General features: G+C 50.4%; 2 protein-coding genes across 2 annotated transcripts; one reads left to right on the top strand and one right to left on the bottom strand.

Annotated features, from left to right (window-relative positions):
* The first annotated feature begins 1,716 nt into the window (after positions 1-1,716).
* On the top strand, positions 1,717-4,523 carry LOC123051778 (probable glycosyltransferase STELLO1). The gene is made up of 3 exons (XM_044474756.1): positions 1,717-3,534; positions 3,682-3,808; positions 3,902-4,523. Exons 1-3 carry the CDS (start codon positions 1,928-1,930, stop codon positions 4,376-4,378), a joined length of 2,211 nt encoding a protein of 736 aa, XP_044330691.1. The 5' UTR covers positions 1,717-1,927; the 3' UTR covers positions 4,379-4,523.
* Positions 4,524-4,652: 129 nt separating this feature from the next.
* On the bottom strand, positions 4,653-10,301 carry LOC123051777 (magnesium-chelatase subunit ChlH, chloroplastic). Its single transcript, XM_044474755.1, has 4 exons — positions 8,616-10,301; positions 8,425-8,507; positions 5,855-7,657; positions 4,653-5,751 (listed from the first exon to the last, which is right to left on the bottom strand). The coding sequence occupies exons 1-4, from the start codon at positions 9,997-9,999 to the stop codon at positions 4,897-4,899; spliced, it is 4,125 nt and encodes a 1,374-aa protein (XP_044330690.1). The 5' UTR covers positions 10,000-10,301; the 3' UTR covers positions 4,653-4,896.
* Between the last annotated feature and the right edge of the window lie 1,703 nt (positions 10,302-12,004).

The following is a 12,004-nucleotide window of genomic DNA, read 5'->3' as shown; positions in this document are numbered from 1 at the left end:
TAGCGATGCTCGAGACCACTCGACACGCCATAGGTATCGCCAGTCTCGACTACCTTCCTTATGCAAATATGCTAGCATAGCGAGTTTAGAATTACAGTCACAAAAACTCAAAAAGGAAGTAACTATAAGTGAAAAATGAGCCATGGAATTGTGTAGCTTACGAGAGAGTATGTTTTTATTTGCAAGAACGACCAAACGTCATCTATAACTGTGGACATTGCTACGAACCGTGCTATTTTAATAGCCATTCTGTCCATTTTATTTGTGCATGCCAAGTTTGAATTTATTTGCTCATAAAATCTAGCAAACTAATAGTGCACTCCAACATAAAAGGAACAACTTTCTTATTTTTAAAATGTAGAATGTACTTTTTGGGGGGTTACCAGGGGTTGAAAATTATTATTACTCCCTCCGTTCCTAAATATAAGTCTTTTTAGAGATTCCAATTCAGACTACATACGGATCAAATGAGTGAATGTACACTCTAAAATATGTCTATATACATTCGTATGTAGTTCTTATTGAAATCTCTAAAAGGATTTATATTTAGGAACAAAGGAAGTATTATCATGTAATACACTATAATTGTACATCGCATCACAATTTGTTTTGGGGAAAAGCCATTATCACAAAATAAATAGGGCATCTCACAACTGAATTTGAGTTGATGTCTAAATTAAGGAAACAATACCATTCATGCACTTCACATGAGACGCATGAAAATAGGATTACAACTCCATCGCGCTATCTACGCGAAGAGTCAATGACAAGGTTCCCTTTAATCAAAGCATTCCAATGTAAATTTAAGAGGATGCTAATCATTAGGAAAAAATATATGGTGTTCTTAGTAGGATTGAATCCTATGGATTTATGTTTTGTTTAAAGAATCATATGGATTTCTTTTATTTCACTAGGATTTTTCTACTACATTTCATTGCGAATTCCACCTCCACCCAAACCTCTTGAAAAATCATTTTTTCCTATAATACAATCAAACATAAAAAAAATCATGTAGGACTAACATAGACATGACACCGCACTGCAGTTATGTGTTTTTACTATTTTACGGTCTAAGAATCATACACGTCAAAAAGTCCTAAAAACGATAAGGTGCAATGGTATCAAACCTAAAATTAGAGCTTCGAGTCTTTGTGAAGAGTTACTTTATTCTCAAATAATAAGACTAGGAGTATGTTGACAATGAGTCCCTCTTTTTTTAACCACCACTCTATACCCTAGTGTCGCTCCGAAGATCTAACCCTTCTCTTCCACCCTCAGCCACCGCTTCGGTGCTGTAGGGAGGATGTGGCGGTTTCTCGGTTTTTATTCTCGTGTATGCAAGAATCCTTCTTATGTTTGATTTTGCTTTGATAATGGTGTTATCTTCAATAAAATCTTCTAGCTGGAATCCTCTATCTAGGTGGCGCTTGCTTCGGTCACCAAAGAGCATGCGAGTTTGTGTCTGTGCCGGCCGCTACAGACATGCATAGAATGTTCACTTACAATTCACTACTCCTCGCGTCCCATAATGTAAGAGCGTTTTTAACACTACACTTACATTATGAGACGGAGGGAGTAGTCAATCATTTTTATCTCACAACGTTTTTTTTTTTTTTTGAAAAGGAATTCTACAAACAAATCAACGTCTTACTTTCGGAGAGGGATTCAAACGAGTCAAGTCGTCACAGTCTCACAGATCTCACGCATCCAGGCCACACACAGGTTGAGCCCTTTCTGCCCACTCCACCCAGCAGCACAGCTCAGCAAAGGCCCGGTCCGAAACGGCAAAAATCCCCTCCTCCGGCAGAACCACCCCCACCGGCTGCGCGACCTCGCGTCGCTCGCCGGCGTTGACTCCCCCGCCACTGCCGACCCACCAACCAGCGCCGCCAAGCCACCGCGAGCTCCTCCCCTCCGCCGCGCCCAAATGCCGCCGCCCGCCGCCCCCATCGCCACCACCAGCTCCAGGCGCGCGGTCTACCTCCTCCTCGCGGCGCTCGCGGCGGCCCCCTTCCTCCTCCTCCTCTTTTTCAACGGCGGGGCCTCCCCGTCCGCGCTCTGCCGCTCGTCCCCCGGCCCCCGCCGCATCCCGTACCCGTCCGTCCTCTGGTCCCGCGTGCCGCCCCTCCCGGGGCTCCCCTCCTCCCCGCTCCCGGACCTCCGCGCCTCCCACTGGATCGTCTTCTCCGCGTCGCCCCACCACCAGCGCCACCGCCCGCTGGCGGGCGCCCCCGGGTGGCAGCTCCTCGCCGTCGCGGACGAGGCGACCCCGCCCGGCTGGTCCCACCCGGGCGCCGCGCTGCTCACCCTCGCCGACCAGGCCCGCCTCGGCTTCCGCTCCGTCGAGTTCCTCCCCGCCCGCGGCCACGCCCGCAAGGCCGCCGCCTACCTCTTCGCCGTGCAGCGCGGCGCGCGCGTCGTCTACGACGCGGACGCCCGCAACGCCGTGGCCGGCAACAACCTCACCAGGCACTTCGATGTCGATCTGGACCAGCGCCAGGGGGGCGGCTCCGTTCTGCTGCAGTACAGCCACGCCGACCCCAACCGCACGGTGGTGAACCCGTACGTGCACTTCGGGCAGCCGTCGGTCTGGCCGCGGGGGCTGCCGCTGGAGAAGGCCGGGGAGGTGGGCGCCGAGGAATTCTACACGATGGTGTACGGCGGTGGGCAGTTCATACAGCAGGGGCTGTGCAATGGCCTTCCAGATGTTGACGCCGTGTTCTACCTCACACGAAAGTCACTGGAAATGGAGGCTTTCGATGTCCATTTTGATGCAGACGCACCCAAGGTCGCGTTGCCACAGGGCGTGATGGCGCCAGTCAACTCGCTCAACACAATGTTCCATGCACCGGCGTTCTGGGGTCTGGCATTGCCGGTCTCGGTGAGTCCGATGGCATCCGATGTTATCCGTGGATATTGGGCGCAGAGGATACTATGGGAGATTGGGGGCCAACTGGTGGTCTACCCACCGACTGTGCATCGCACTGATAATGTGCATGCTCATCCATTCGACGAGGAGAAGGATATCCATGTCAATGTAGGGAGGCTGATAAATTTCCTGATGGAGTGGCGGTCGACGAAACCGACACTCTTTGAGCGGATTCTTGATCTGAGCTATGCGATGACGGAGGAGGGCTTCTGGTGGGAGAAGGATTTGCATTTCATGGCTGCTTGGCTGCAAGATCTGGTCGCTGTCGGGTACAGGCAGCCAAGGTTGATGTCATTGGAGATCGACCGTCCGAGAGCAGCCATTGGTCATGGGGATAAGCAGGAGTTTGTCCCCAAGAAGCTGCCTTCTGTCCATCTTGGGGTGGAGGAGATTGGGGGAGTAAGCACTGAGATTGGCAATCTCATAAAATGGAGGAAGCACTTTGGTGATGTTGTGCTTATAGTGCATTGCACCGGACCTGTGGACCGGACTGCACTTGAGTGGAGGCTTCTCTATGGTCGGATATTCCGGGCGGTGGTTATTCTTTCAGAGCAAGGCAATTCAGATCTTGCTGTCGAATCCAGCAACTTTGCACATGCATACAAGTGAGTTCAATCAGCTTGATCTGTAACCTTGAAATTTTCCTCATGTTTCCTTACATCCTACTGTTGCTTCATCCAGTGAGGCTTCATTTGCTTGGATACCAAAACTGTACAATTGCTTAACCACTTACTGATAAGTTTTCATCACAGGTACTTGCCCAAGGTGTTTGATCGGTTTGCAGGCGCTGAAGGATTTGTATTCCTTCAGGATCATATGGTCCTAAATTATTGGAACCTATTGGATGCTGATAAATCCAAGCTCTGGATAACCAACAAGGTGCGTACCCTTGTCCTGGTTTGTGAAATTTGTGAGTTATAGAACATTCAAATTTTCTGATCTCTCAAAACTAACTTCTCTGGTTCTCACCAGGTGAAGGAATCATGGTCCGATGTCCCTCTACCGGGAAATAACAATGAATGGTTTATGAACCAAGGAAATATGGTAAAAAAGGCGGTTGACAGTTTTCCAGTTCATCATCAAGCCAATTACAAAAGAAGCATAGGTGAAGATAAAATAATTCATTGCAGCAGTGAGATATTCTACATACCTCGACGGTACACCGCTGACTTCTCCCACCTCGTTAAAGTTATTGGAAACCTAGACATCCATCACACCATTGGAGTCCCCATGGTGTTCCTTGCAATGGATGTACCGAGCAATTTTGAACCTAAAGCTTTGGGAAAACTTGCTTATCGGACAAACTTGCCATCAAATACAACTTTCTCGGCGATATATACTCCTGAAGCACATGCAGTGTACCCTATGAAGGTTGAGAATGAAATTGATTTTGTAAACCTAATCAGAGTCATGGCTTCAGGAGATCCTTTTCTTCTGGAGTTGGTCTGATCCAGGAGACTAGAGTCTACTAAAATTGTATACTTTGGGTTGGGAAGGGGAAACAAAACTACGATCGTTAAATTTATTATTTTGTTCCTCTTCATCCTCCCTTTCAGTTGTAAGTTCAATTTAACAAGAGATTCTTACCTTGTCAGTAGTCTCACATGATCACATTAACACCATTGTTCCCTACTGTGAAATCTTTACCTTTTGGACCGTTGCAGTTCAATGTAAAGATAACAACGAAGAATGCTAAACTTCAAATGTTACTTTGTTAAAACAGTTAAAAATGATACTCCATTCTCTGTTACTATATCTGTAGATGAACATGTGACAGCAAAGTACCAAAAAAGAACTTCTACTCATGCTTCCTTTTTACATTCACAACGAACCACCCTCTTTGTTAAAGGTCTGTATGGCATGTTACAACTTTTATAAATCACAAATTATACAAGTTTCGACTCAGCAAGGCAGAAGAATATTTCTTCTTGGTCAAATGCTGGAACTGGTTGATCAGTGAAATGAGTTCACCGGTCAATTCCTTCGATCTTGTCTTCAACCTCCGAGTAGAGCTCCCTGAGCCTTTCCAAGTTATCCTCTGATGTCTCCCAGTAGCCCCTGCCATTTGCTTCTAGGAAGGTTTGAAGCAGTTTCCTGAACGAATTGGGGTTGGTGTCCATCAGCCTCTTCCTCATCTCTTCATCTTCAATGAATGTGGTATTTGCTTCCTCGTAAACCCAGTTGTCCACCTGCCCGGATGTTGCACTCCATCCAACAGTATTTGTCAGCCGCTTCTCGATCTCTCTAACTCCCTCATAGCCACTCTTCATCATCCCCTCGTACCACCTAGGGTTCAGTAGCTTTGTCCTTGCATCAAGACGCACCGTCTCCGACAATGTCCGCACCTGTGCATTTGCCGTGGTTGTGTCTGCTATGTACGATGAAGGTGCCCGCCCATCCTTCCGCAGCCCTTGCACCAGCTTCGTCGGGTCTGAGTCGAAGTAGTGGCTGACATCCGTCAGTGAGATCTCCGACGAGTCCAGGTTTTGGAATGTGGCATCTGCTGTTGCTAGAGCAAGCTCAAACGTCTTGCGTTTCTCTAGCATGCCTACCCCTGGAGCATCACTGTCGAACGCAAAAGACTTGCGGCTCAGGTACATGTCCTGGAGCTGCTTCTCATCTGTCCATGATGCATTCTCCACTGCCAAGTTCACATTCGACGAGTAAGAGCCTGATGCATTTGAGAAGATCCTTGTTGCCGCCTCTCTTACCGAGACACCGAGCTCCTCTGCCTGCTCCTGGGCATGCTTGCGCACATAGTTCATCTCAATTGGCTCATCCAGTTCAGCAACCATCTTTACTGCCCGGTCCAGCAGATTCATCTGCATTGGTCAGATGTGTAACGTTAGTGCATGAGTTAAGTGATGAATAATTTAGTTATCTGCAAAATATACAAATCAAAGGCAGAGCGGTATTAGTTCATACCTGGTTGATGAAAAGATCTCTGAACACACCCGAGCAGTTGACGACGACATCAATCCTAGGGCGTCCAAGCTCCTCAATGCTGACGGGCTCCACACGGTTGACACGGCCAAGCCCATCAGTAACCGGCTCCACACCAAGCATCCACATCACCTGGGCCAGTGACTCGCCGTAGGTCTTGATGTTGTCGGTGCCCCACAAGACAAGTGCAATTGTCTCAGGATACTTGCCACCATTGTCAGCCTTTTGCCGCTCCAGCAGACGTTCCACAACAATCTTGGCACTCTTCATGGCAGCTGCAGTCGGGATAGACTGCGGGTCGAGAGCATGGATGTTCTTCCCTGTTGGGAGAACCTTTGGGTTACGGATGGGATCACCACCAGGGCCAGGCTCAACATAGCTTCCCTCAAGGGCAGTCTTCAAGGCTCCCAGCTCATTGTCTGCCACAATCAGCTTCAGGCACTCTCCCAAGAATCCAAACAAGGTCCTCAGCTTATCTCTGTCCGCCCTGATGAACTTGGTCTGGGACAGGTACTCCACCCATGGCTCTGAGAGACCAAAGCCAAGGATGGAACTGAGTTTGCTTTTAACATCAACAACTTGCCCTTTGCTGTTTGTAGTCTTCTCAACAAAGGCACCTACGGCACCTCGTGAAGCTTCAGTGATCTGCTTCAGGAGTTCAACATCAGCCAGTATGCCCTTGTCGCTACCCCTGTACACATCTTCAATGGTCCTGCCCACCGTCGCAGCAAGAATGCCGGGCAGCGAGAATATGTTCTCCTCTGGGCGGTCAAGGGCAGCTATGTTCACCAATGTGGCCACAGCTTCGACAGCAGTTGGTGGCTCACCTATCACATGCAGACCACATGGCAGTAGCCGTGACTCTATCTCCATGAGCTTTCCATACACCTTCCCGACGACGAGGTCACGCTCATTGGCTGGGAGCTCCTCGCCTTCATCGGGCAAGTCAACATCCTTGTCCAGGTTACACTGTTTTGCAGTGCTGATGATTGAGCTCACAATCTGGTTGCCACGGCCCGTGTCCTTGAGTGACTGGTAAGAGGCGATGAGCTCTGACAGCTGCTTCAGCCCCTTGTACAGACCGGCATTCTCAGCTGGTGGTGTCAGGTAGCTTATGGTGTTTGCATAGCTTCGACGCTTGGCCACTGTTGCCTCTGAAGGGTTGTTTGCTGCATAGTAGTAGATGTTGGGGATGTTACCAATCAGACTATCAGGGAAGCATGCATCACTCATTCCAACTTGTTTCCCGGGCATGAACTCAAGGGACCCGTGTGTGCCGAAGTGCAGAACAGCATCTGCCTTGAAGATCTTCTCAACAAAAGTGTAGTATGCCGCAAACCCATGGTGAGGGCTGGCAGACTTTGAGAACAGAAGCCGCATTGGATCACCTTCATAGCCAAAAGTGGGCTGCACTCCGATGAAGATGTTGCCATACTGCTTCCCATAGACAAGGAGGTTCTCACCATCAGAGTTGAGATGCCCAGGTGGCTTGCCCCAGTTCTCCTCCAGCATGTTGGCGTAGGGGGTGAGTGCTTGGTACTCCCGCACATTCATGCGGTAAACAACATTGAGGTTGGGGCTGTTGAACTGGGCCTCCTTATCATGAATAACCTCCTCAATGAGTTCTTCAGGTGTCTCTGGAAGACCCTCGACATTGTAGCCATCCTTCTTGAGATCCTTGAGGACAGAATAGATGGAACTGAAGACATTCAGGTATGCTGCAGTGCCGACATTGCCCTTGTCTGGTGGGAAGCTGAAAACGGTGATGGCTAGTTTCTTGTCCATCTGCAGCAAACAATTAAAAGGTAATTACTTTATGGTTTTATTTTTGCAAACCTGTGTATACAAGAACCAAGAAACATGTATAATGTTTTCAGCCATGAGGAATTTGACTACCCGAAAAAATTAATTATGAGGAATTTGACATGAAAGTGGAAAGTAGATCACATAACTGAAGTTTAAGATTCTGCAGTGAAGTATCAAATTTTGTCCACAAAGGATCTTTTGTTTCATTTTACGGAGTAAGTAGAAGTTCAGTCAGTTAGCATTTGTTAGCTTAACCTTGTGATGTGTTGTTACTTTTCATTGAACTTCGACGTGATGATAGATAGGCATTATCAGGATGCATTGGACTTTTCATATTTATTTAACATCTCGTTCTCATAGCAGATTAGCAGGCTTACGGCGTTGATATACATAACAAACTGTTCAGTGGGTGAATGGTGCAAGATACAATAGTTAATCGATCAACTGAGCGAGTAGTTTCAGTTTTTAGCATGACAGTTAGGTTAGTTGAGCTAACATTTGATTAGTTTGTTCCTAAGGGGACTCAAATTTTCTTAAACCTTTTTCTTTGACATTAAAATTTTCTTAAACATGGTTGAAGGTTTGACGCACAAATCGAATAAGCAGTTTCAGTTTTCAGCGTGACAGGGAACTAGTAGTTGAACTAATAATAGCCTAATATGTCGATGAGTTTGTCTATTTATACCTCTAGAAGAGATGATACTACCAATATATAGCAACCATGTGGATCAATGTGAGATGCATACCTTAGTTTTCCTCTTGAGTTCTGCCCATCTGATCGCTCTAGTGCAGAGCTGCTCCACCCTCTTGTGCAATGCATGCGACTTCCCTGAATCGAACACAAGAAAGAGCATTCCCAGTTCAGCTCAAAGTACATTGATCAAGCAAATCAGAGCAACAGGTCAATGAGTTATAATGGGATGTAGAAGTGGCTTGCCTGATCTCGGGTCCCGGCCGGCGAACACGATGGGCTCCATGCCGCCGTCGAGCTCCGGGAGCGCAACCTGCAGCGCCACCTGGATGGGGTGAAGGCCCAAGGTGCTGTTGAGCCACTCCTCCGTGGTCTGGAACACGAGCGGCAGCGCGACGATGTACGGCACGTCTAGCTTCATCAGCGAGGCGATGGCCTTGGGGTGGTCCTGCCTGGCCGGCCCGCCGACGAGCGCGAACCCGGTGAGCGACACCACGGCGTTCACGAACGGCTTCTTGGTGATGGGGTCGACGAGGTAGCGCTCGATGGGGCCGGAGAAGTCGAGCCCGCCGGCGAAGATGGGGATGACCTTGGCGCCCCTGGCCTCGAGCTCCATGATCACGGCGACGTAGTGGCCGTCGTCCCCGGTGACAATGTGGCTCCGCTGGAGGACGAGGCCGATGACGGGCGCCTCGGGGTTCTTGAGCCTGTCGTTGGCGTCGCGGCGGGTGCCGTACCAGTTGAGGTACTCCTTGACGTCGTCGAACATGGCGGGCGCGAGCGGGTGCCAGATGCCGGTGTCGAGGAAGAGCACGGGGTCGCTGTACGTGATGTCGGCGCCCTTGAGGGCCGGCACGTAGGAGACGGCGATCATCTTGAGGAAGTTCTGGAGGTTGTCGGGCGAGCCGCCGAGCCAGAACTGGAGGCTGAGGATGTAGAGGCGCGCGTCCTGCGCCTTGTCGGAGGGCAGGTACTTGAGCACCTTGGGCAGCGTGCGCACCAGCTTGAGCATGCTGTCGGCGAAGCCGCTCGAGTCCTTCTTGTTGCGCTTGAAGAGCTGGAAGAAGGGGCTCTTGGACTGGCCCAGCTGCGCCATGCTGAAGGAGCCGAGCTTGTTGAGCCGCATCACCTCCGGCATGGACGGGAAGACGAGCACGGCGTCCATCCGGTCCCGGTGCGCCGCCACGGCGTCCCGCACCTTGAGCGCCAGCTCCTCCACGAAGATGAGCGAGCCGATGAAGACGTTGGCGGCGGCCACGTCGTCGCAGAAGGCGGCGTACGTGTCCGCGTCCCGCAGCTCCTCGACCAGGTAGCCGACGACCTCGAACTCGGCGGCGCGGCGCGGGTCGGCGTTGAGCTGCATCACGGCCGCGGTGACCGAGGACTGGTACTGCGCCTCCAGCACGACGTAGACCACCCTGACCCGCGGCAGGCCGCGCTCCGCCGGCACCACGCGGCGCACGTCTGGGTTGGTCTGCGTGAACAGCCCGTTCCCGGCCACGGCGCACCGTATCGCCGCGCGCCGCCCCCGCCGGCCGGCGAGCAGGAACGAGTGCAGCGGCGCGGGCGCGCGCGCCTTCTTCCGCGCCCCGGTGGCCGTGGCGAACGGAGCGGACACCAGCGACGACATCTTTATCCCCACCCGGATAAAATAATACGGGCTCTCACACCCCCCCAAGCCAATAAAAAACTACCACTGGCACCTAGTATATTGTTTAACAACAATGGAGCGGCGATCCAAGTACACCTCGTCTCTTCGGAGGGTGGCTCTCGGTTCTTGCTCTGTTATTGGATTCTGCCGTCGTGTCCCTCTGGAGCAGGGGAGGAGCGAGCTGGAGAGTGTGCCAGCTCGGGAATGTATAGGTTTCTTGCCAAGTATGGAGGGTGGCTGGCAAGCGGCGGTCGGGGGCATCCGGTGGCGGGAGGCGGCACACGTTGGCGGGTGACGGGGCGGTGGGGCGCGGGGGGTGAGAAAAGCGGATCGCGATCGGGGCTGCGCGCGCTGCGATTGGCCGCGGCGGATTTCCTGGGCGCGCCCCGCCGGGGGATGCCGATGAGGCGGGCGGATAGCCCGCGGTCGCTGTTCGCGGCCTGCGCGTGGCACATACCCCGGCCGCAAAGGGCACCCCCCCCAACCTCCTACCTTCCCGTGGGTCGCCGCGTTGGCGGATTCCGTTTCTCCTTCGTTTGTTTTTCCGTCTTGGGCCGTGCATTTTCGTTTGATGCTACAGTTCCGCGGTGCCCGTCCGTGCGTGCGTGGTTTGTGGGGCCTTTTGCTTTATGGTTCGTGGAAGGGGTTCGTTTGGTGGTTTGCTGGGCATGGGGCCTGTGGCTGCGGGGGCGATGGATGGTCCGAACGAAGCTCTCTGGGCGACGCGTCCGTGAGACGTGGGGACAAAGGTTGCCATCTCTGCCTTTCTGCCGTGGGAATGGGAATGGGATTGTTGCCTTCCCTGCAGCTGGAGGCTGGAGCTGCATGGTGGCCAGGGGTTTCGGTTTTGGCGGGTCTCGTGTTATGAATCTTAGTCGACGTCAGCTACGCATGGCCGCAGGTTGTGCCTTTCCTTGGAATTTTTGGCGATCTCTGCCAAGAATTTGATGCTGCATTGCGGTTTAGGGTGGTAGATGAAACGTGCCAAGTGTCCGGAGCCTGGTCTCTGTTCGGTAGGTTGTGTCTTTAGGTGAAGGTATAGGCGTGGGAGGAAATAACTTGCACCAAGCTCTTCGATTTGCGACCTGTGCAAAAATTTTAGTGATCCATGCTGCATACCAGTATATCTATTGTACAGATTTTACTGGAGCATTTGAGCTTGGGATTAGAAGGACACTTTCGTGTATGAACACTCCAATAAACTCATGATAACTACCACCGTTTCACCAGCGAATAACTCTGTGGTTCCCCGTCAAAAAAAGAAAACTCTGTGGTTCTAGAAGGGTTCAGTGATGTGTACGCAGCGAGTGGAGACAAATGCTCTCGACAGGCTGACTAATGGGCTTCCTATTGAGGAATTCTTTCTTTTGATCGTTGGGCCCCGACCCAAGTTGAATGGTCTACTTTCACAATCCTGAACAGCCCAAGTCCAGTGCTTGGATTAGACTGATGATAACTGGGCCCAATATGAATATGAATATGAATGAAGGACAAAAGCCCAAGTTCAGTTTTTATATTAGCACCTTTTATCTTTTGTAGTTTTCTGTACTATAAACATTTTCTAATATATGGTGAACATTTTTCGGATACACACTGAACTTTTTCTATAGAGTGAGTTTTAATGTACGTGATTTTTTAATATACTCCGACATTTGTTTAACACACATTGAACTTTTCTAAACACACACAGATTTTTGAAATATATTTATCTTTCTAAATATGTTTTAATTGCTTAGCTTCGTAAAAAGAATCCAACAACAGGTTACAAAAAGCAACCTAAGAAAAAGTAAAACAACAACAACAACAACAAAGAAAATTACTCACGTGAACTCGTTAGATAGAGCTGGCCCATTTGCCCATTGCTTCAGGCGTGTTCTCCACTATTTGATGCTCACTTGCACCAAATACGAGGTCTCAGTTTTATCACTACACAAAGCAGTTATAGTGCTGCAAACACTTTGGATGCTACCGTGCTACCCGTAAC

This window comes from Triticum aestivum, chromosome 2D (assembly GCF_018294505.1).
Source record: "Triticum aestivum cultivar Chinese Spring chromosome 2D, IWGSC CS RefSeq v2.1, whole genome shotgun sequence".
NCBI lineage: Eukaryota > Viridiplantae > Streptophyta > Magnoliopsida > Poales > Poaceae > Triticum > Triticum aestivum.
The sequence above is the reverse complement of the archived record's forward strand: the minus strand, read 5'-3'. Positions and strand labels throughout refer to the sequence as shown.

Coding starts and splice junctions, on each gene's coding strand:
- LOC123051778 (XM_044474756.1), top strand. CDS start 1,928: ATGCCGCCGCCCGCCGCCCCCATCGCCACCACCAGCTCCAGGCGCGCG. Junction 3,535..3,681: donor AACTTTGCACATGCATACAA/GTGAGTTCAATC, acceptor TTTTCATCACAG/GTACTTGCCCAAGGTGTTTG. Junction 3,809..3,901: donor AGCTCTGGATAACCAACAAG/GTGCGTACCCTT, acceptor GGTTCTCACCAG/GTGAAGGAATCATGGTCCGA.
- LOC123051777 (XM_044474755.1), bottom strand. CDS start 9,999: ATGTCGTCGCTGGTGTCCGCTCCGTTCGCCACGGCCACCGGGGCGCGG. Junction 7,658..8,424: donor AACTCAAGAGGAAAACTAAG/GTATGCATCTCA, acceptor TGTTTGCTGCAG/ATGGACAAGAAACTAGCCAT. Junction 5,752..5,854: donor GAGATCTTTTCATCAACCAG/GTATGAACTAAT, acceptor TGACCAATGCAG/ATGAATCTGCTGGACCGGGC.